At 71.0% G+C, this 20,580-nt stretch overlaps 3 protein-coding genes across 3 annotated transcripts; 1 reads left to right on the top strand and 2 right to left on the bottom strand.

Moving 5' to 3' along the window:
• Positions 1-1,971: 1,971 nt before the first annotated feature.
• Positions 1,972-2,752, bottom strand: LHC45 (putative plastid light harvesting protein; the record flags this gene model as incomplete). The annotated part of the gene is made up of 1 exon (XM_009039009.1): positions 1,972-2,752. One exon carries the CDS (start codon positions 2,737-2,739, stop codon positions 1,972-1,974), a length of 768 nt encoding a protein of 255 aa, XP_009037257.1.
• Positions 2,753-11,897: 9,145 nt separating this feature from the next.
• On the top strand, positions 11,898-13,584 carry AURANDRAFT_71703 (hypothetical protein; the record flags this gene model as incomplete). Its single annotated transcript, XM_009039163.1, has 2 exons — positions 11,898-12,501; positions 12,809-13,584. 2 exons carry the CDS (start codon positions 11,949-11,951, stop codon positions 13,348-13,350), a joined length of 1,095 nt encoding a protein of 364 aa, XP_009037411.1.
• A 4,607-nt stretch (positions 13,585-18,191) lies between these two features.
• On the bottom strand, positions 18,192-20,282 carry ABC16 (hypothetical protein; the record flags this gene model as incomplete). Its single annotated transcript, XM_009039008.1, has 1 exon — positions 18,192-20,282. The coding sequence occupies one exon, from the start codon at positions 20,280-20,282 to the stop codon at positions 18,192-18,194; it is 2,091 nt and encodes a 696-aa protein (XP_009037256.1).
• Positions 20,283-20,580: the final 298 nt, after the last annotated feature.

Here is a 20,580-nt window from a genome sequence, read left to right as displayed (position 1 = left end):
CTGGGACGCGGGCGCGCGCGGCGCGACGCGGGAGCCCGAGTGGCGGCTGTTGGACCCGAAGACGGGCTACGCGCTCGAGATGGCGAAGCGCGACGGCCGCGCGTCCGTGCGGCTCCGCGTCGCGGGCCCGTCGAAGACCCTGGCCCGCCGCTCCTACGACATCGAGTTCGACCTCGAGCGCATGATCCAGCGCAACCACACGGCGACCTACGCCTCGTCGAAGGGCCCGCCGGAGCGGCGGATCGCGCGCTTCGGCCTCGGGGAGGCGCCGAAGAACCTCCGCGGCCTAATTTGAGAAGTGAAACATCAGCCGCAACTTGTGAGCAGAAGACTCTTCAGGAAGGCAGCCCAATGGGCATGCGGCTCGTCGCACTGTGGTGCGTCGCGTCGGCGTCGGCCAAGAGACTGAAGTGGACATTCCGCCCGAACGCTACCTTGCCGTGCGAGAGCTCGGTCGCCGTCCGGGGCCGCGACGTCTTCGTCGCCGACGCCGCGAGCGTCTACCGGCTCGACGGGGCCAGCGGCGGCCTCGTGTGGCGCGCGGCGGCGCCCAACGACGCGGACGGCAGCTTCTCGCCGAGCGTGGCCGCGCGCCGCGGCGGTGCGGTCGTCGTCGTGCCTTTTTTAAGCCGACGGTGTCGTCGCTCCGCGCGTTCGACGCCGACAGCGGCGCGGAGCTCTGGAGCGTCCCGGCGCCCGAGGGCCTCCCCTTGGACGGGTGTGTGTCCTTCCTCTCCGACGGCTCCGTGGCCTTCGCGACGGGCTCCTGGGGCGACGACGCGAACGGCGGCGTCGTGGCCGTCGACGCGGGGACCGGCGCGGCGCGCTGGCGCTTCGACGTGCCGCGGTCGGAGCCGACGCGGAGCACGCGCGGCATCTGGGCGAAGCCGCTCGTCTTCAACGACACGACGGTCGTCGTCGGCGACTTCGGCGGCCGCCTCTGGGCCCTGGACGCGGCCACGGGCCGCGCGCGCTGGACGTTCCAGGAGAAACGCGACGCCACGGGGCTCTACGGCGACGAGATCTGGGCGCCGGTCGCCGTGACGCCGCGGAACGAGTTTGTGTTCACGTCGAACCTCGGCTGGATCCGCAAGCTCGACCCGGCGTCCGGCGCCGAGCTCGTCGCGGACGCGTGGCCCGTCGCGCCGTCGCGCCGCGCGAACGACTCCGCGTCGCCGCTCGCGGGCGACCCGATCGTCTTCTCCGCGCCGCTCGTCGACGCGGCGGGCACGGTCTACGTCGCCGCGGAGAACTGGTGCGTCTACGCCTTCGCCGCGGACGGGACCGCGGCGTGGCGGAACTGCGACTTTTGCAGCTGGGGCTCCGCGCAGGGCAGGACAAGGGTGATTCAACGTCGCTTCAACGTGAGTGTTCCGCGCGCGCGCGTTCTGGAAAAAGCATCCACGCTTCGAGACCGTTCCGATAGATGATCGCTCGTCCAAAAATCAGCCGAAACGAGTGGAAAACGGCCGAGCTAGGAGCCTTTGAAGTTGGGAATTTCGCTCTCTTGTCCTGCCCAGGCTCCGCGGGCATGGTCCTTTTAGCGGACGGCACGCTGCTGCTGGGGGCGGACCTCCCCTCGCCGGGCCGGACGACGTGCCCCGACTGGCGCGCGGGCTGCCAGCCGCCGGGCGGCCTCGCCGGCAAGGAGGGCCACGTCGTGTCGCTCAATCGGTCGACGGGCGCGCGGCTCTGGGCCGCGGACATCCCGGGGATGAACACGTTCGTCTGCGACGAGCAGATGCTCAACGTGCTCGACGACGGCACGATCCTCATCTCCGGCGGCACCCACGGCGGCGGCGTCTTCGCCTTCGCGGGCGCGAGCGGCGTCGACGCGGCCGCGCCCGCGGCCAAGTACGGCGTCGACGCCATGCTCACGGGCGCTAGGCTCGCGAGGTAGAGGGGTCGCGCGGAACGGCGCGGCGCGTCGAGGCTAAGGGACACGCGTTACTCGACCGACCTCGCCGCGCCCTAGGAGAGGATGTGGAAGTTGGACTCGAAGGGCGCCATGACGTCGCCGGAGTAGGCGGGGATGCCGATCTTCGTGAGGGCGGGCACGGAGCCGGGCACCTTGGCCTCGGCGAGGAAGCCGAAGAGGCCGATCATCGCGAGGCGGCCGTTGTTGATCTCGACGAGGCGGCCGCGCGCCTTCTTCTCCTCGCTCGCGTTGCGGAGGCCGCCCGTGGGGTCGTAGAGGTCCGGGATGCCGAGCTTCAGCGACTTGAAGGAGCGCATGCCGCCGACCTTGCCGCCGCGCATGTAGTGGGGCTCGCCGTCGCCGACGCCCTGGATCTCGGACCAGAACTCGAGCGCGCCGACGAAGAGGATGATCTGCCACTTGCTGATCTCCGGCAGGGCGTCCCAGAGCGCGGGCACGCCGCCCTCGCCGAGCTTCGGCCAGGGGTCGCCGGACAGGGTCATGGGAAACGGCCACGTCTTGCCCGTCGCGTGGACCAAATAGCCGACGAAGCCGAACATCGCGACGCGGCCGTGCTTGATCTCCGCGTGGCGGAACCAGGCGATGGTCGCCTCGTTGCCCTGCGACCAGTAGCTGAGGTCCGTGTCCTCGGCGAAGCAGCCCAGGGGGTCCCAGTAGCCGACGACGGGGTTCAGGGACGTCGCGAGCTCCTTGAGGTCCGCCTTGCTCTCGGCGACGGCCGTCGCCGGCGCGGGCTTCGCGAGCGGGGCGACGAAGGCCGACGCGGAGCCGGCGACGAGCGCGAGGAGGAGCTTCTGCATGGCTGCGATTAGCGTCGAGCAAAAGGCAGGGGTCGGAGAGACTGGTTGAGCAAGCACGTGGATTCGGATTGCGATCTCTCGGCGGCACACATGCCGGCAGCTTTAGCCAAACTGGCACGCCGCCGGGAAGCGCGCAACGATGGGCAGCCTCGGCGCCTCCCCCTCGTCGTCATCCCTCGCGGACCTGCGGGACGCGCGGAAGCTCACGGCGGAGCTCCAGCAGGACCAGCACGCCGAGCGCATGGAGCAGATCCGCCTCGAGGCGAAGCGCGGCATCGCCGTGCTCAAGCAGCGCCGCGAGCGCGAGATGGACGCGCTCCGCGCCGAGCGGCAGAAGAAGCGCGAGGCCTTCGAGCGCGAGGAGCTCGCGCTCCAGACGGCCTTCGCGGCGCGCCACATGGCGAGCCAGGAGGCGCTCAAGGAGCTCCAGCGGGAGCGCGAGCGCTGCTACGCCGAGGCCGAGCGGGCCGAGCGCCGCGTGCGGTCGACGGCCTTCACGGCGCCCCTCGTCGTCGAGGAGCTCGACTAGCCGTTTTTCGTACATGTCTTCGTTCGTTACCCGTTTAGCTCGCGACGAAGGCGCCGTCCGTCGCCGTGAGCGCGTCGTGGAGCTTCCGGCTCGCCGCGGGGCCGACGCGCGCGCGCTGGGCCGTGTTCGTCTCGAGGTCCGCGACGGCGCCGGGCCCGCGGTCGCGGAAGGCGCGGGCGAGGGCGTCGTAGGACGGGTAGGCCGCGGCGACGGCCTCTGCGGCGTTCGGCGGCGCGAAGACCTTGAGCGCCGCGGGCCAGGCCTTGGCGGCGTGCGTCGGCTTGGCGCCGTCCCACTTCTTGACGTCGTCGACGCCCAACCCGTGGAGGAAGCCGAGGGTCGGCGCCGCGGCCGAGCCGCCGGCCAGCACGCCGGCGATCGCCTCGCGCTGCCCGTTCACCAAGTTGAGGAGCTCCGCGACGGCCTTGGTCTCCTTGCCCGCGCCCGACCGGGGCACGCGGACGATGCGCGCCAGCAGCCGCCGCGGGAGCCGCCGCTCGAGGTCGACGACCCAGCGCTGCTCCGGCGGCCGGTCCGACGCGACCAGGACCGCCACCACACAAACCGTCCGCGCCCGCGGCGCGCCGAAGAAGTCGAAGGGCGCCTCGTCCTCGAGGCGGCGCGCCAACGCCTCGCAGGCCGCCGCGGCGCCCTCCAGGGACCCCTTGATGAGGTCCGCGACGACGAGGCAGTGCCGCGCGGGCGCCCACGGCCGCTCGCCGAGCTTGTCGCGCGCGTACCACTCGAGGCAGGCGCAGCTGTCCCGGAGGAAGCGCCGGCAGGGCCCCGCCGGCGGCGCGTCGACGGCCGCGTAGCCCGCCTCCTCGAGGAGCGCCGCGGCCAAGGCGGGCTGCCGCTCGCGGAACCGCGGCGACAGCCGGAGCCCGAGGTCGCTCGCGCCGCCGCGGCCCGCGGCGCAGCGCGCCGCGGCCTCGCGCGCCGTCTTCCGCGCCTTCTCCGCCGCCCGCTCCTCGGCCTTCTTCTGCTTTTTTTGTCGCTTGGCCTCCTCGGGGTCGTCCGCCACGTCGTCGAAGAAGTCCGGCGGCGGCGGCGGCGGCCGCTTCAGGCGCTCCTTGGCGGCGCCGCCGTTGTTGACGGGCGCGCGCGCGGGGCTCGCGCCCGTGAGGTCCACGACGTCCGAGTCCGCCTCGCTCCGCCGCGCGGCGCGCGCCTTCCAGGCTAATCCCGACGAGAAGCCCAGGAGGCTGTCGTCGCTGTCCGAGTCGTGCGCCGCCTGTTGCGGCGCGGGTTGTGGCGGTGGCGGTGGCGGTGGCGCCGCGGACGGCGGCGCGGCGGGCGACGGCCGACAATCCTCGTCGCTATCGGAGCACAGATCGACGATGTCCATCGTGTTTGAGCCGCGGGCGCCAAAAGCCAATCTTTCAGGTGGCTTGCAGGGCATGTTGCTTCTAGCTGTTAACCTCTCCTAGCCTAGCTTCTCGAACTTTTGGGCTGCCCATTGCGAGGTGGAACAGCCACCAACCCATGCGAGCCGTCGCGCTGGCCCTCGCGGGCGTCGCGTCCGCCTCGGGCGGCAGCGTCGTGTTCCTGGGTGCCTATCCGGGCTACGCCGGCAACCTGAGCGTCACGGGCACGCTCAAGGTCTCGTCGACGGCCGGCGGCATCGCCCTGGCGGGCATCGTCGCGGGCCTCGAGCCGTCGGCGACGGGCGGCATGCACGTCCACGCCGGCTTCACCTGCGACGACGCGGAGAGCGTCGGCGGCCACTACTACGACGGCCTCGCGGCGGACCCCTGGGGCGCCAACACCACGTACGCGTCGGACGGCGCCGGCGTCGCTTTCCCGTCGATGGCCGTCGCGGCCTTCTCGCTCTCCGGGCCGACGCGGCCCGTCGACGGCCGCGCCATCGTCGTCCACGCCGCCGACGGCACGCGCGTCGCCTGCGGGCTGCTGACGCCGACGAGTGGCGAGTTCGCGGAGTTCGGGGCCTACCCCGGCTATAGCAACGGCACCGCGTCGGGCCTCGTGCTCGTCGAGGACTCGCCGACGGGCGTCGCGCTGCGGGGCACCCTGGCGGGCCTCGCGCCGGGCACGGGCGGCTTCCACGTCCACGGCGGCTACACCTGCGACGACGCGGCCGGCGTCTTCGGCCACTACTACGAGGGCGACGACGACCCCTGGGCGGCGACGACGGCCACGGCGGACGCGAGCGGCGCCGCGACGGTGGCGCTGGACGTCGCCGGGTATTCCCTGCGCGGCGTCATGCCCGTGGCCTACCGGGCCCTCGTCGCGCACGATTCCGAAGGGACCCGGGTCGGCTGCGGCGTCCTCGGGACCGCGCCGCTCGCCGTCGCGACGCTGGGGGCCTACCCGGGCTACGCGGGGCGCTTCGCGATCGCGGGCACCATCTTGGCGACGGACGGGCTCGCGCTCGCGGGCGCGCTCGCGGGCCTGGAAACGTCCGTGACGGCGGGCGTCCACGTCCACTCGGGCTACTCGTGCGACGACGCGGACGCCGTCGGCGGCCACTACTACGGCGACAACGCCGACGACCCCTTCCTGGACACGACCTACGATTCGGACGCCAACGGCGCGGCGGCCGTGGACCTCGAGGTCGCGGCGGTGAGCCTCCAATCGACGAACCCCGTCGCGGGCCGCGCGGTCGTCGTCCACCTGGCCAACGGCACGCGCGCGGGTTGCGGCCTGCTGGAGCCGTCCGTCGGCGCGGCCCTGGAGCTCGGCGCCTACCCGGACTACGCCGGCGCGGCGCCCTACGGCGCGCTCGTCGTCACCGATACGTCGAGCGGCCTGAACGTCAAGGGCACGGTCGCGTCCCTGGAAACGAACGCGACGGGCGGCTTCCACGTCCACGCCGGCTCGACGTGCAAGGTCGCCGACGGCGTCGGCGGCCACTACGACGAGGGCCTCGCGGCCGACCCGTGGACGACGACGTACGCGAGCGACGCCGCGGGAATCGCGTCCGTCGACCTGACGATGGCCGGCTTCTCCCTCGCCGACGCCATGCCCGTGCTCGGGAGATCGACGGTCACCCACCGCGCCGACGGCGCGCGCGCGGGCTGCGGCCTCGTCGGGTCTCCCGGCGCGGGCGTCGTCGAGCTCGGCGCGTACCCCGGCTCGAACGACACGGCCATCTCGGGCACGCTGCGCGTCGCCGAGACGGATTCCGGCGGCCTCGCCATCGTCGGCACCGTCGCGGGCCTCGAGCCCTGCGCCGACGGCGGCGTCCACGTCCACGAGGGCGCGACGTGCGACGACGCGGATGCCGTCGGCGGCCACTACTACGCGGGCCTGACCCACGACCCCTGGGGTGCGGCCGCGATCTGGGTCTCGGACCAGCGCGGCGACGCCTTCGTGAACGTCGAGCTCTCCCAGGCGTTCACCGTCGCGTCCATGCCGCGGCCCGTGGGGTCTCGCGCCGTCGTTTTGCACGCGCCCGACGGGACGCGCGTCGCCTGCGGCACGGTGGCGCCGACGGCGGGGGCCTTTTCGTTCCTCGCGGCCTACCCCGGCGTCGAGTCGAACGTCACGGGCACGCTGCTGCTCACCGAGAGCAACGGGACGGTCTCGCTGACGGGAACGCTCGCGGGCGTCGAAGCGAGCGTGTCCGGCGCGGGCGTCCACGTCCACTCGGGCTACTCCTGCGACGACGCGTCCGCCGTCGGCGGCCACTACTACGGCGACAACGCCGACGACCCCTGGCTGGAGACGACCTACGACAGCGACGCGGACGGCGCCGCCGCGGTGTCCGTGGCCGCGCGGGGCCTCTCGGTCGCCGGCGCGAACCCCTGCGCGGGCCGCGCCGTCGTCGTCCACGACGCCGCCGGCGCCCGCGTCGCCTGCGGCGTCCTCGCGGCGTCCGAGGCGCCGGCCGCGGGCGCCGCGTGCCCGACGGAGATGCCGACGCCGAGGCCGACGTCGTCGCCGACGCGCAAGTCGAAGATGCACGTGAGCTCGTCGAAGCGCGCGGGCCTGAACTTCGCCGGCATCCTGCTCATCGCGGCCTTCGCGCTCGGGCCCATCACGTTCGGCGTCCTGTGCTACCCGGCGAAGCCGCGCGGCGGGCCGGGCTCCCTCTTCCAGAAGGGCTTCACGTGGGACGGCGACAAGGCCAAGGACCCGGACCGATGGAGCGAGCGGCTCTAGCCCGTATGTTGCGCTAAGACCCCTGGTAGACTCGCCCGTGTGTTGCGCTAAGACTAGCCCGTGTGTTACGCTAAGACCCCTGGTAGATGAGGTAGCCGAAGAGCGCGGCGATGATCGCGCACGCCTTGATCGTGTTCTCCCGCTCGAACTTGGTGATCCGCTCCTCGACCTCGGCGCCGCCCTCGTCGATGTAGGCCTGCAGCAGGGGGCTCCGCCGCTGGCCCATCTCCGCGGGCTTGACGTTCTTCGGCGCGGCCTGTTGTTTGCTCTTCGACGAGAACTTCGAGTCGGCCATGGACTCCAGGACGAAGCCGTCGGGGTCGATCAAGTATCTCGCGTACTCGAGCTCCGCCTCCCGGATCGACAGGCGCTTCTGCTTCGCGTAGGCTTCGACCGTCTCCTCGAACTTCGCCTTGTTGCTGAACTTTTGGATGGACACCATGGCCTCCGGCGAAATGATCATCGCCGGGGCGGCGGCGCGCGCGCGGCGGCGCACGGTCGGCAGCGCATTGCGCGAGATCGTGAACGAAGCGGCGATGCTCAGGCAGGCCGCGACGAGGCAAATGGATCTGGCCATAACTCGCTGCACACTCGCTGCTCGACAAGGGCACGACTGGCTTTTGCCACAAGGCCTGTCAGGGTTGGCGTGCGCGCGCACAGCCGGCCCACGACCGTCGACGCGCGCGCAGCAGCCGGGCCCACGACGATGGTCGCCTCCTTCGTCAAGATCATGGGCCTCGTCGGCTCCACCAATGACGCCTGCGACGTCGCGCGCTGGCCCGGCGTCCAACCGAGCTGGCATCACGGCGGCGCGAGCGAGCAGTGCTTCTGCGCCTACGCCATGACCGCGCCGGGCGCCACGCCCGACGACGACCTCTGCCCGAGCTGGAAGACGTACGTCTCCACGGACAACAACACGGCGAACAAACTGAGCCGAAGCGGCGCCGCGCTCGTCCAGGGCAACTACTCCCTGGAGAGCGCCGAGAAGTACGGCAGCATGACGGACTGGGCCGTCGACCTCGGCTCGGGCTACGGCGCGGACTGCGACGTGGCGAAATCCCCCGGCTGCGACTCCGTCGGCGCCCACGCGCTGTCGATCCCGAAGGACGCGTACTACGACCGGTGCTGCGACGCGGCCGCTCCGTATTCGCTGGCCTTCGCGCTGGAGAGCGACGACCCGGCGGCGGCGTGCGGCGTGCTACGAGATCTCGTGCGCGGCGGCCTCGACGCCGTGGCGCCGCTGTCCGGGAAACACTGCGACGAGGCGAGCGAGGAGCCGACGAAGGCGAACGGGTGCGTGGCGCAGTGCTTCCACTACACGCCGGACGTTTATTGGTTGCATCTGCACACGACGGTGGGCGCGCTCGACGTGCGCGAATCGCCCGTCGACAGCGGCCTCGGCCCGGCGTTCAACGGGACGGAGGCCGAGTCCTCGGCGACGCACGGCTACTACAACGTCTGCGTCTGCGAGCCCGCGGCGGCCAGGGCCTTCGGCCGCGGCCACTGCCCGGACGAGGCGCCGGCCGCGACGGACGCCTATGCGCGACTCGCGGCCCTGGCCCTCTGCCGCAACGTCGCCGGCGCCGCGGGCATCCCGGCGAGCCGCTGCGATGCGTGTGGGTAACTTTAGATTCAATCAACGATGGTTCTGCGCAAAAATAATATGGGCTGCCGCAGATGAGGCTCTCTTTCGTCTTGGCGGTAGCGGCGGCAGCCAACAACAACGGCACGATCGAGGCCGCGCGGCGCGCCGCCATCGTCGGCGAGTCGGCGGCGACCATCGCGACGCTCCGCGCCATGCTCTGCGGCAAGGTGAGCAACGCGTCGGCGCCGCTGCTCGTCGCCGCCGTCGGCCGCGACGCTTCGCAACTGACGCAGCGCGTCGAGGCGAAGCTCGCGCAGAGCATGCGCGTCGCCGGCGCCGCCGCGGCGCGGAAGGCGCTGCGGCGCGCGGCCGAGACCACAAACTTCGACTTCCGACGCTTCGACGACTACGACGCGGTCGTCGGCCCCGCAGTTCTAGCCCACTGGCAGGAACTGTTGGCGACCTACCCGCGGGCGCGCCTCGCCGTCGTGCTGGGCGCGGCGCACGTGCCGCCGTCCAAGGTCGCGTCGCGGGCTCGGCTGTCGAGGTGCGCGCGCGCCGACGCCGCGGAAGCCGGCGAGCTCCTCGCGGCCTACGGGTCCGCCTGCCCGTCGACGTGGCAGCGCGCCAAGGTCGAGGACGCCGCCGTCGCGGAGATGCTCGAGAACGGCCGCGCGGAGCCCTGGGCGCCGCGCGGTCTGGAGAAGATCGAGGCCAGGTCGTGGCGCGCGTTCGACGCCGCGGACTTCTTTGCGCGGACCTCGAAGCATCCCCTGCTCGTCTGCCCCGGCCAGGGCGGCACGGCGACGAAGACGCTCGCCGGCGCGCTCGTGGCCGCGAAGCTGGCGCGCGACCACGACGCAATCGCGCACTACAATGGAAGAGTGCTCCAGGAGACGGCCGCCGCCGCCGAGGACGACCGCTTCGACTGGATCGGCGCGCACCACCGCGGGAGCCCAGCGTCCTGTGCGAGAGATGTCGGCTGAAAACCGATCGGTAGGCTACGCGGCGCTGCTCGACACGCCGACGCCGGCCTTCTGGCGCGAGCTGCTCCTGGCGTGCGCCGCCGGCGTCCCGACGGGCTTTTGGGCGGTTTCGATCGACGCGCGCGGAGAGGTTGCGGTAGGTTCCCGCAGTCGAAGGTCGTCCTGACGGTTCGCGGCGTCTACGACCGCCACTACCCGAGCCGCTTCTCCGCCGGCGGCGAGCTGTTTCCGAGCGACCGGAGGCTCGCGACCTCGACGTGCGCCGCGCTCGACGCGTGCGCCGCGCGCTGCGGCGGGCGCCAGAGCCCGAAGCTCGTCGCCGCCGCGGGCGCGGCGTCCTGCGGCGCGTCGGACCTGGCGGCCGTGGAGCCCCAGCTCTACGCGCGGCGCGCGGCGGACGCGCTCCTCGGCGGCCGCGCGCCGAAGCCCATGGAGCACAAGGATCGGCTGCCCGTGTACCACACGCCGTGCCCGAGCCGCCTGACGGCGCTCAAGGTCGCGCGGAACACGAACCGGCACGTGCTCCGCCGCGCGCCGAGCGACCGGCTGCTCGTGCTCGACATCGTCGACGCCGGCGACGGCTACGACCGGCTCTGCCCCTTCGTCGGCGCGACGTCGGGCGTCTGCCGCCACGCGTCGGGCGCGTTCCCCCGGTCCAAGGGCGACCGCCGGCGGCTCGGGACGACGTGCCCGTGTGGTTAAGCTTTATCGCTAGGCGGCCCGCCTCGACCGATCCAAGAGTATCCTCGTTGGCAAGCCGCGCAATGGCGCCCTTGTGCCCCTTGGCGGCCGCGCGGCCGTACCAGCGTTTGGCTTCTTCGACTCCAGATTGGATTCCCCTGCTGATTTCGTATTCGGCATTAGCTCCCATGGCAACCTCCGCTACGGTAAGCCCTTGATTCGCGGCGAGTCTGTAGTAGTGCATATGCTCCTGGAAGTTGAGGGGATCTCTGCGACGCATCTCTACCGCAAGGGTATATTGCCCACTTGCGTTACCTTTGTCCGCGGCCATGCGATAATAATGCATCGCTTTGTTCGGGTCCTTCTTGGTCCCGCCGTCTCCGGTTAGCGTAGCAGGGTCCCGAGACACACGATCGCGTTCACGTTCCCGAGCTCCGCGGCGCGTTTGTAAATTTTCGCAGCCTTCTTCATATTTTGGGGGACGTCTTGGCCTACGCGGTACATGTGACCCAACTGAAGAATCGCACTTGGCACATCGTTCTCCACGTGGCGACGAAGCGCTGCCAGCCTCGCCTCACGGTCCTTCATGAACGGCGTCCGACAGAGAGGACACGTGGGAGCTTGGAGCTTTTTCTGACACGAGTAGCAGATCTCCCCGCAGCAACAGGTCATGAACACAAATGGCTCATTCACGTCGACGCTCAGACAAATCGGGCACCGCGGCCCGTGGCGCGCCGGCTCCGGGTTCGCCTCGCGCCGCGCGCGGGCGGCCTCGTGCTCCGCGGCGATGCGCGCGCGGACCTCGTCGGCGTGCGAGCGAGGCGCGGGCCCGTAGACGATCTCCTCTGGCGGCGACGGCGGGGGCGTCGGCGCCTCGGCCCGCGCCGCCTCCGCCGCCCGCTCCGCCCGGATCTTTTTGCACGCCTTCCGGTGGCCGCGATCGCGCCAGTCGATTCTTTGGCATTCCGTCGAACAATACTGCGTGGTCTCGCAGGGACAACAGAGTAATGTTCTCGGGGTCGCGCCGCAAATCGTACATGTCAGGCGGAGTTTTAAAGCCTTCGCACGGGCCTTCTTCTCTTCGTATTCGCGCTGCTTCTTCTGCCACTCGAGGAGCGGGGGGGTCATCGCGATGTGGCTTCGGGGCGGCGTCAAAGTGCACGGGGGTAGTCACGGGGGCTCGCGGGCGCGTGTCGCGGGAGGGCGTCGCGTCCACTGACCAGAACAAGGCCTTTGCTCGCTGTTTTTGCAGATTTTGCGGCGAAATCTCGCACGTAGGCCCGGCCCTGGCGCGACACCGACGATGCGAACCGCCCTCTTACTAGCGCTCGGCGTCGTAGTCCTCGGCGACGAGTGCCCAGTTTCGATCCCCAACGCCAAGGTCGCTCCCGGCTTCTGCGCCGAGGAGCTCGTCGACGGCCTGAGCAAGCCCCGGGGCCTCGCCTACGACCCCCGGGACGGCGGCATCCTCGTCGTCGAGCGGAACAAGGAACAAATCACGCTCCTGACCTTCGACGAGGAAGGAAACGTCGCGAGCGCGGCCGCGGTCGCGTCCGCGCCGGATCTCAACCACGGCGTCGCGCTCCGGGACGATTTGCTCTACGCGTCGTCGGACACGACGGTGTACCGCTGGCGCTACGCCCCGGGCGCCGAGGCGACGGACCGCACGGCGGTGGTCACGGGCATCTCCGCGGACGGCCGGGGCGGCGCGCCGGGCGGCCACACGACGCGGACGCTCGTCCTCGACGGCGCGGGACACATGTACGTCTCCGTGGGGTCCGCGGGCAACGTGGACGCCGACTCGTACCGCGCGCGCGTGCGCGCCTGCGGCGACCTCTCCGCCGTCGTCGGACGCGGTAGACTTTGATGCCTGCGCCGTCTTCGCGGACGGCCTGCGGAACGAGGTCGGCCTCGCGTTCGACGCCGCGGGCCGTCTGTGGGGCGTCGAGAACAGCGCCGACAACCTGCGACGGAGCGACCTCGGCGGCGACATCCACAACGAGAACCCGGCGGAGGAGCTCAACCTCCTCGTCGACGGCGGCTTTTATGGGTATCCCTGGTGCTGGACGGGCGGGCCGAACACGGCGTTCGCGGGTTCGCAGTGGGCCTGGCCGTCGACGATGGAAACAAAAGACGACGGCTGGTGCGCGGACAACGCCGTAGCGCCGGCCCTCGCCATGCAGGCCCACAGCGCGCCCCTCGGCCTCGCGTTCTACGAAACCGTTGGCGGCGATGGCGCGTTCCCGGCGGACGCGGACGGCGACTGCTTCGTCGCTTTTCACGGCAGCTGGAACAGGGATATTCCCACGGGCTACAAGGTCGTGCGCGTGCGCTTCGCGGACGGCGCGCCGGCGAGCATCGAGGACCTGCTCGCGCACGACGGCGACGCCGCGAAGTGGCCCAACGGCCTGCGCCCCGTCGACGCGGTCTTCGACGGCCGCGGCCGTCTCGTGGTCTCCGACGACGGCGCGAACACGGTGTTCCGCATCTCGGCGGCGCCCGCGACGGCCCGAGAAACGCCGGCGCCGACGACGACGACCGCGGCGACGGCGCGGGAGACGCCGGCGCCGACGACGACGATACCCGACGACTGCGACATCTGCGCCCCTCTGCCTCCGCCGCCCGGTGAGTCGGATGCGACGCGTCGCGGCGCCGCGTGGGAATCGGCCGCGAGTTTCGTCGCGGCGACGCTCCTTCTCGCGTAGGCTGCGCCAAGGTCGGCAAGAGGAAGAGCCGCAAGGAGAAGAAGCGGGCCTGCAAGGCCGCCACGTTTTGCAAGTGGGCGAAGAAAAAGTGCGTCCCGAGGCCGGGCGCGAAGGACTACTGCTCGCACGTCGCCAAGAAGAAGAAGAACGAGAAGCGCGCGTGCAAACGCAAGCCCGCCCACTGCCGCTGGAAGAGGAAGTCCAAACGCTGCGTAAATCGCTAGCCCACGTTGGATGGCATGTCGTCGTCGAAGATGGGGGAAGTCGCCGATGGGGACGCGTGCGACCGCCGCGGGTCGGGGGGGGGAGAAGCCGACGGTGCCGATGATGCCTGTTAGGAATGTGTGAGAGGACCAGTAGAGCCGGTAGAGGCTCGGTAAGGGCGGCTGCCCACGATGGCCGCTGGGCCAGCCCCCAAATTTGAGCACTGGGTTGCTCGCGGCTGAGCGCTAGGTCGCACACCGATGCGCGCGCGCCTGCGCTGGGTCGTCGCCGCCGCCGCCGCGCGGGGGCTCGAGGTCCACATGGGCGACGGCGGTATCGTCTACTACGGCGGCGGCGACGACGACGCCGCGGCGCGCGACTTCTGCGCGGCCCACCGCGTCGTCGAGGCGTCCTGCGCCGCGGAGCTCCGGCGCATGAGCCGCGAGGCCGACGCGCCGTTCGAGGCCTACGAGAACGCGACGGGCGATCCCCGCGCCGACTACGCGGCGTCGGCGTGCGACGATAGCGACATATACGTGAGCGTGACGAACCGCGCCATCGTCGAGTCGTTGAGCGACGTCGACGACTGGTTCGAGGCGGAGCCCTGGCGGCCCCGGGGCGCCGCCCTCGCGGACGCCGTCGAGAAGCGCATCGTCGACGAGCGGCGCAGCTACGTCGTCTTCCCGCGCTTCTACGACGCCGCGGCGACGCAGGAGCTCCGGGACGAGCTCGACCGCATGTTCCACGGCGACGCCTGCGCGCGCAACCGCGCCTACGACGCGGGCGTGGGCAACGTCTGGTCCGCGGACGCGTTCAGCGCCGTCGTACGCGACCACCTCCGCGTCGCAGGCCTGCAGGACGCCGCGGAGCGCGTCATCCGGAGCACGGCCCAGGGGCGCCGGGGGCTCGAGGCGGGCTACGTCGAGCCGTCGAGCCACGCGCTCCACCAGGACATGTCCGTCTGCGCCGCGGGCGACCCGCGCCGGAGCCCGCTCTGCGGCGCGGTGTCCGTGAGCCCGGCCGCGGGCTACCACTGCGACCACCTGCAGACGGCGGTGAAGGCGCTGCTCTACCTCGACGACGTCCGCGCGGACAACGGGCCCTTCTCCGTGCTCGAAAATTATCCCGTCGTGACGAACGCGCACGGCTTCGAGCAGCCCGACCCACGGGTCTTGCCGGTCTGCGACGGCGACCTGGAGGCGACGGGGAAGCGCGTGCTCCGCTTCTCCGAGGGCCACGTCGTCGAGTTGCTGGAGCGGGGCCTCGCGCGGAGCGTCGAGATCCACGCGCCCGCGGGCACGCTCATCGTCTTCGACGTCTCCGCGGTCCACACGGGCAAGGTCGTCCTCAACGGCTCCCGCGTGTCGCTGACGAACATCTACGGGCTCCAGTCGCGCGACGGGTTACGCGACTTCCCCGCGGACACGGTCAAGGACCACCTCCACCGCGTCTACCACGGCTTCACGGCCGGCGACTCGCCCGCGGTCTCCGCGGAGCGCGCGGCGCTCGCGGGCGGCTACACGCCGCGCTGCGACCAGATGTCCGCCTGGTGGGGGCCCCAGCTCCGCGTCTAAAGAATGTGTGTTGTTAGCGACCGAGGTCACAGCGCGGCAACGACCTGGATCTCGACGAGGATCGACGGCCGCGCCATCTCCGACTCGACGCACGCGCGGACGCCCTTGCAGTCGGGGATCTCGGCGACGTAGGCGTTCCAGACCTCGTTCATGGGCGCGAAGTGCTCGCCCATGGTCTTGACCCAGATCTGCGTGCTCAGGAGCTTCGCCTTGGACGTGCCGCACTGCGCCAGGAGCTTGTCGATCTTCGCGAGCGTCTCGCGCGTCTGCTGCTTGACGTCGCCCTTGAGCGTGCCGTCCTTGTCGACGATGCCCACCTGGCCGGACAGGTAGACCGTGCCGTTGTGGACGACGGCGGCGGCGGCGCGCGGGTTCGGCATGCCGAAGCGCGCGATCGTCGACTCCCTGCGCAGCAGCTTCTGCGCCGCGAGCGCGACGAGGCCGCCGGCGACGCCGGCGCCCAGAGCGAGCAAGCCGTCGCGCGAAGACATGGCTGCTGGAGAGGCTGACGGCGACCGCAGAGAGCCTCACTGCGATGAGCGGAGAGGCTGACGGCGACCGGAGCCTCGACTGCGATGAGCGCTCGGCGCTGGTAAACATTGGCTAGATTGCCGTAGCAGTGCAGCCATCGTGCACTTTTATTCTGCGGGCAGCCCGTCTGCCATCCCCCGCGCGCCGCAGCCCGGCAGCGACGCAAGACGTTCCTGGCTAGTGCCATCGAAGCGATGCGTTCTCTGATGACGCCGGCGCTTCTCCTGACCGCAATTAGCGCCCTCGCGCCGCACAACGACCGGAGCATCGCCGCGCCGCGCGCCTCGGCCATGCCGGCGCGCTGGGCCAGGGTGCACGACTGCGAGCGCCCGACGCGCTGGCGCGAGGCCCTCGACGACCACGACTGCCAGCTCCTGAAAGAGGAAGAAACGGCGACGAGGACCGGGCGGCCCGCCCCGGCCGCCACGAACTACACGGAGCTCATCCCGCCCCTGAGCTCCCTCGACGGCTTCCTCGCCGCCGCCGCAGCGAGCGAGCGCCGCGACCGCCTCGTCGTCGTGAAATTCTACAGCCGCCAGTGCCGCGCGTGCCGCCGCATCGCCGCGCGGTACCGGCGGCTCGCGTTGGACCTCGCGGAGGACATCGACTGCTACGAGGTCGAGTCGCTCGCGTCGCGGCCCCTCGTGGAGGCGCTCGGCGTCACGACCGTGCCCTGCGTGCAGATCTACGACCCGCGCGACGTCACGCGCCTCGCGAACGCGCGGTGCCTGCCGACGGACTTCGCCAAGGTCGAGCAGCACGTGCGCACGGCCATGGCGTCCATGGCGAGGCGCCGCACCCTGCACGCCGTCGTCGGCACGCCCTGCCTCGCGGCGCTCCGCGACGCGCCGACGACGGCCGGCGGGAAGGCACACTAATGTACACAAATTAGGGCTGCTGGTCCTCGGACCGGGCGCGCCACGACCGCGTCCGCGGGCGGTCGTCGCGCAGGAGCGGCAGCGTCGGCGCCATGTAGAGGATCTCGTCGAGGTTGACCGTGCCGTAGCGGAAGCCGCCGTCGGGCTTGATCGTCCGCGCCAGCTTCTGCAGCGACAGCAGCAGCGCGTCCTCCTCGAAGAGCCACAGGCTCCGGATCATCTTCGCTAAACGCACGTCCCACCAGGACCAGGTCTGGTCGTCGTGCTTGGCGCCGAGGGGCTCCGCGGCCTTGGCGTCCCAGCCCCAGGCCCGGCACACGAGCTCGACGCCCTCGACGTAGCCCGCGCGCCACGCGAGGTCCGCGCCGAGCTCCGCGGCGTCGGCCTCGAGCACGTTGAAGCCCGCCCGGCGGCCGTCCTCGATGGGGAACATCCACCAGTCGAAGTGGAGCGCGTGGATCTCGCGCCACGCGTCCCTCGAAGCGCGCTCCCGCAGGGCTTCCAGCGTCCGCCGCTGCTCCCGCTTGAAGTCGTCTAACGGCGACCGCTTCGGGTTCCTTTGCTCGCCGCGCGTCGCGGGGAACCACTTGGGCCGCACGTGCGCCTCGACGAGGAGCGCGGGCGACGAGTTCGTGCGGAGGATCGGCGACGCGAGCGTGCCGCGCGCCGAGAGGCGCCGCTTGCCGAACTCGGAGCTCGACGTCGACACGCTCTTCCGATCGCCCGCGGCGCGCTGGCGCGTGGGTTGCAGCCGCGGCAAATCGCGCTCGCCGTCGGCGGCCTCCGGCGGCGGCCGCGAGCAAAAACACGACTGCTGGGCGCCCATCGGCGCGCGCCCGACGCCGCCGCCGCCCGCGACGCGCCTGACCTGCGCAACCTCGAGGATGACGAGTGGCCCCGGGATCGTCCGCGACTGCCGTCGCCGCCGCAGCCGTCGCCGGCGGCGGCGCCACTCGCAGGACGTCGCCGGCACCCTTCCCTACGAGACTCACCGACCACACGTACCGACGTTTCCCTTACACGATCCCGGCGCGCCTGGGGCGCGCGGGGCGATGATTCACACGAGCTTGACCCTGGAGCTCAGGTACGCGTAGGCCGTCGCCGTCCACGCGGCGCCGACGGCGACGACCACGAGCCACTCCGACAGCCCGTACTGGTTGTGCGCGCCGTCCTTGCGCTCGAGCACCTGCTCCGTCTGCACGCCGCAGCCTCGGAGCGCCGCGACGCAGTCGCTCACGGCGAGCTCGTAGCTCGCGCACGCGCCCAAATCGATGACGGCCGTCGCCGTGCGCAGCGCCGCGTCGACGTCGGCGCTGACGACGAAGCGCAGGTTCTCGAGGGCCTGCTTCGCGTTGGCCTCGTTTACGCCGGACTCCACCAGCGCCAGCGACACCGGCCGAAGCCCGGGCAAGGGCATGAGATCGATCAAATTCTCGCAACTCTTCGACGCCATGGGCATGATTGCTGGAACGCGTTGCGAGAGCACGCAGCGCAGACTAGACGAGGCTCACGCAGCGCAGACGAAACGAGGCTCAAGCACCGATGCTCTGCGCAAAACGAGGCTCAACCACCGATGCTCTGCGCTTGGCTCCGACTTGTCAGCGTTAAGAATCAAGATCGCGTCAAATTCGGGTCAACGTCGGCCCGTCCCTCTTTATTTCGACGGCGCGTCGATGAACGACGGCGAGGCCCGGTCCGCCGAGGAGAAGTTGCAGAGGAGGACGTCGGAGTAGGACGCGTCCTCGGCCTCGCCGACGTGGACGAAGCCGCCGGGCGTCGCGGCCCAGGACGACGCGCGCGCGTCCCGCGGCGGCTCCGCCGGCTCCTCGAGGTCCTCGGGCCCGTCCTCGGGCGCCGGCGCCGCCGGCTCCGGCGCCGGCTCCGGCGGCAGGTCGTCGGGGATGGGCTTCGGCGCGAACAAGGGATGGTCCTGGAAGAAGTACTTGAAGGCGAGGAAGCCGAGGAAGCGCATGACGACGCAGATGAGCGCGAGCGCCGCGAGCGCCTCCCGGACGGTCTGGTGGTAGCCGTAGTAGTCCGCGGCGTCGTCGCCCCGCTGGAAGACGCACTTCTGCGACGCCGGGTCCCGGCAGCCGTGCATCTCGCCCAGCCCCTTGAGCTCGGACCGCGCCGCGGCCGAGATGCCCCAGTTGAAGAAATTCAGCTGCTTGATCCAGCGCGCGCCCTCGGGGATGGACTTGTTGTTGATGTAGTGGCCGTCGAACATCATGAAGAGGCAGTAGGCGACCGTCGCGATGTTGTTCGCGCCCTCGAAGTCCTTCGCGAGGCACCCGCACGCGATGAGGAGCGACGTGCCGCTCAGCACCAAGGCTTCGCAGAGCGCCACGTAGGACAGGAACTTGCCGAGATCCTGCTGGAAGCCCATCATCCAGTAGGTCACCGTCGCGTAGCAGCCGCCGGCGACGAGGTGGCCCGGCAGCTCCGCGACGCAGCGCGCGTGGAAGAACGCCGACGGGCAGTACAGCCCCGCGGCGTGCTCGCGCTTGTAGAGGTCCCGCTCCTTCGGGAAGAGCAAGACGACGTCGAAGGCGATGAAGGACATGAGCAGCATGGAGAAGGACACGGCGCCGACGCGGTTCTGCACCGACTCCTGGCCTAGACCCAAATCGTAGTAGATCGCCCCGAGGAGCACGGCCATGATGAGCGCCATGGACACCTGCGTCACCACGACCATCTCGTCGCGGAACTTGTAGGTGAACGCGCGCCGCGCCAGCACGTCGAACTGGTAGAGCCACGACGACGGCGCGGGCTCGCGCCGCTCCCGCGCTTCTCCCGCGGCGGCCGCCGCGGCCGCGCCGTAGCGCCGCGCCGCGTCCGCGGCGCCGCGCGACGCGCCGTAGGCGTCCAAAACGCGCGTCCGGTCCCGCTTCCGCAGGTCGAGCGCCGCGACGGACTCGGCGTCCGTCTCGAAGATCTCGTCGGGCACGGCGACGAGGTCCATCACGAAGTCCGCCGGGTTGTCGTGCGCGGGCGGCTCCAGCCCCAACGTCGAGAAGTGCCGCAGCAGCTCGTCGCCCGGGTGGCCGCTGTAGGCCGGCCGGCCCTCGCTCAGCACGAGGGCCATGTCGAAGAGGAGCATGAGGGCGGCCCGCGGCTGGTGGACGACGGCGACGACGGCCTTGGCGCCGTCGTTGGCGATGCGCGACACCGATCTTACAGTTAACAGCGCCGTCGCCGCGTCGAGGCCGCTCGTCGGCTCGTCGAGCACCAGCATGTTCGGGTCCGACACGAGCTCCGCGGCGATCTGCAGCCGCTTCTTCTCGCCGCCGGAGATGCCCTTGAGGCGCTCGTCTCCGACGTACGTGTCGCCGCAGCGTCCCAGGTCGAGATCGTTGAGCACGCGCTCCACCGTCGCCCGGACGCCCTTGGCGCCGACCGTCGGGAGCCGCAGCCGGCCCGTGTAGGTCAGCGACTCGCGCACCGTGAGCGTGCTGAAGAAGAGGGGCTGCTGGTCGACGAAGCCCGTGGACCGCCGCGGGCCCCGGCCCGCGGGCGCGCCCTCGGCGAGGAGCGCGCCGCTCCAGGAGCCCGTGGCGTTGCGGCCCGCGAGGATCGTCACGAGCGACGTCTTGCCCGAGCCCGAGGGGCCCAAAATGAGGAAGAGCTCGCCGCCGTAGACCGCGTGGCTCGTGGCGTGGAGCACGCGCTTGCGCTCCTTTTTCGGCGTCAGGACGTCGTAGCGCTTGATGTCCCAGGCGAGGCGGGCGTACGACTTGGACTCCATGGTCTCTGTGTCGGGCGCGCGCGGCGGGCAGCTCTTGTCTCTGGATCGCAGAAATTTGCTGTGGCAAAATGAAGTCAAACTTTGCCCTCAAGCACTATGTGACGAGCTGAAAGCGATGCGGGAAGACGACCTGGAGCTCGTCGAAACGTGCAAGTTTAGCGTGTTGTGTCTGCGCAAACATCGCGCTAGATGGTTTGGCCGCACCGTCGCGAGGTTTACGCGTTTCCGCGATGCAATCGACCTCGACGACGCCGCGCTGCGCGCGCTGATGGCGCCGCACCTGCGCAAGATGCGGCAG

The sequence above is a fragment of the Aureococcus anophagefferens genome (assembly GCF_000186865.1).
Source record: "Aureococcus anophagefferens unplaced genomic scaffold AURANscaffold_10, whole genome shotgun sequence".
Lineage (NCBI taxonomy): Eukaryota > Pelagophyceae > Pelagomonadales > Pelagomonadaceae > Aureococcus > Aureococcus anophagefferens.
Note: the sequence above shows the minus strand (reverse complement) of the source record. Positions and strands in the feature narration are given on the sequence as shown.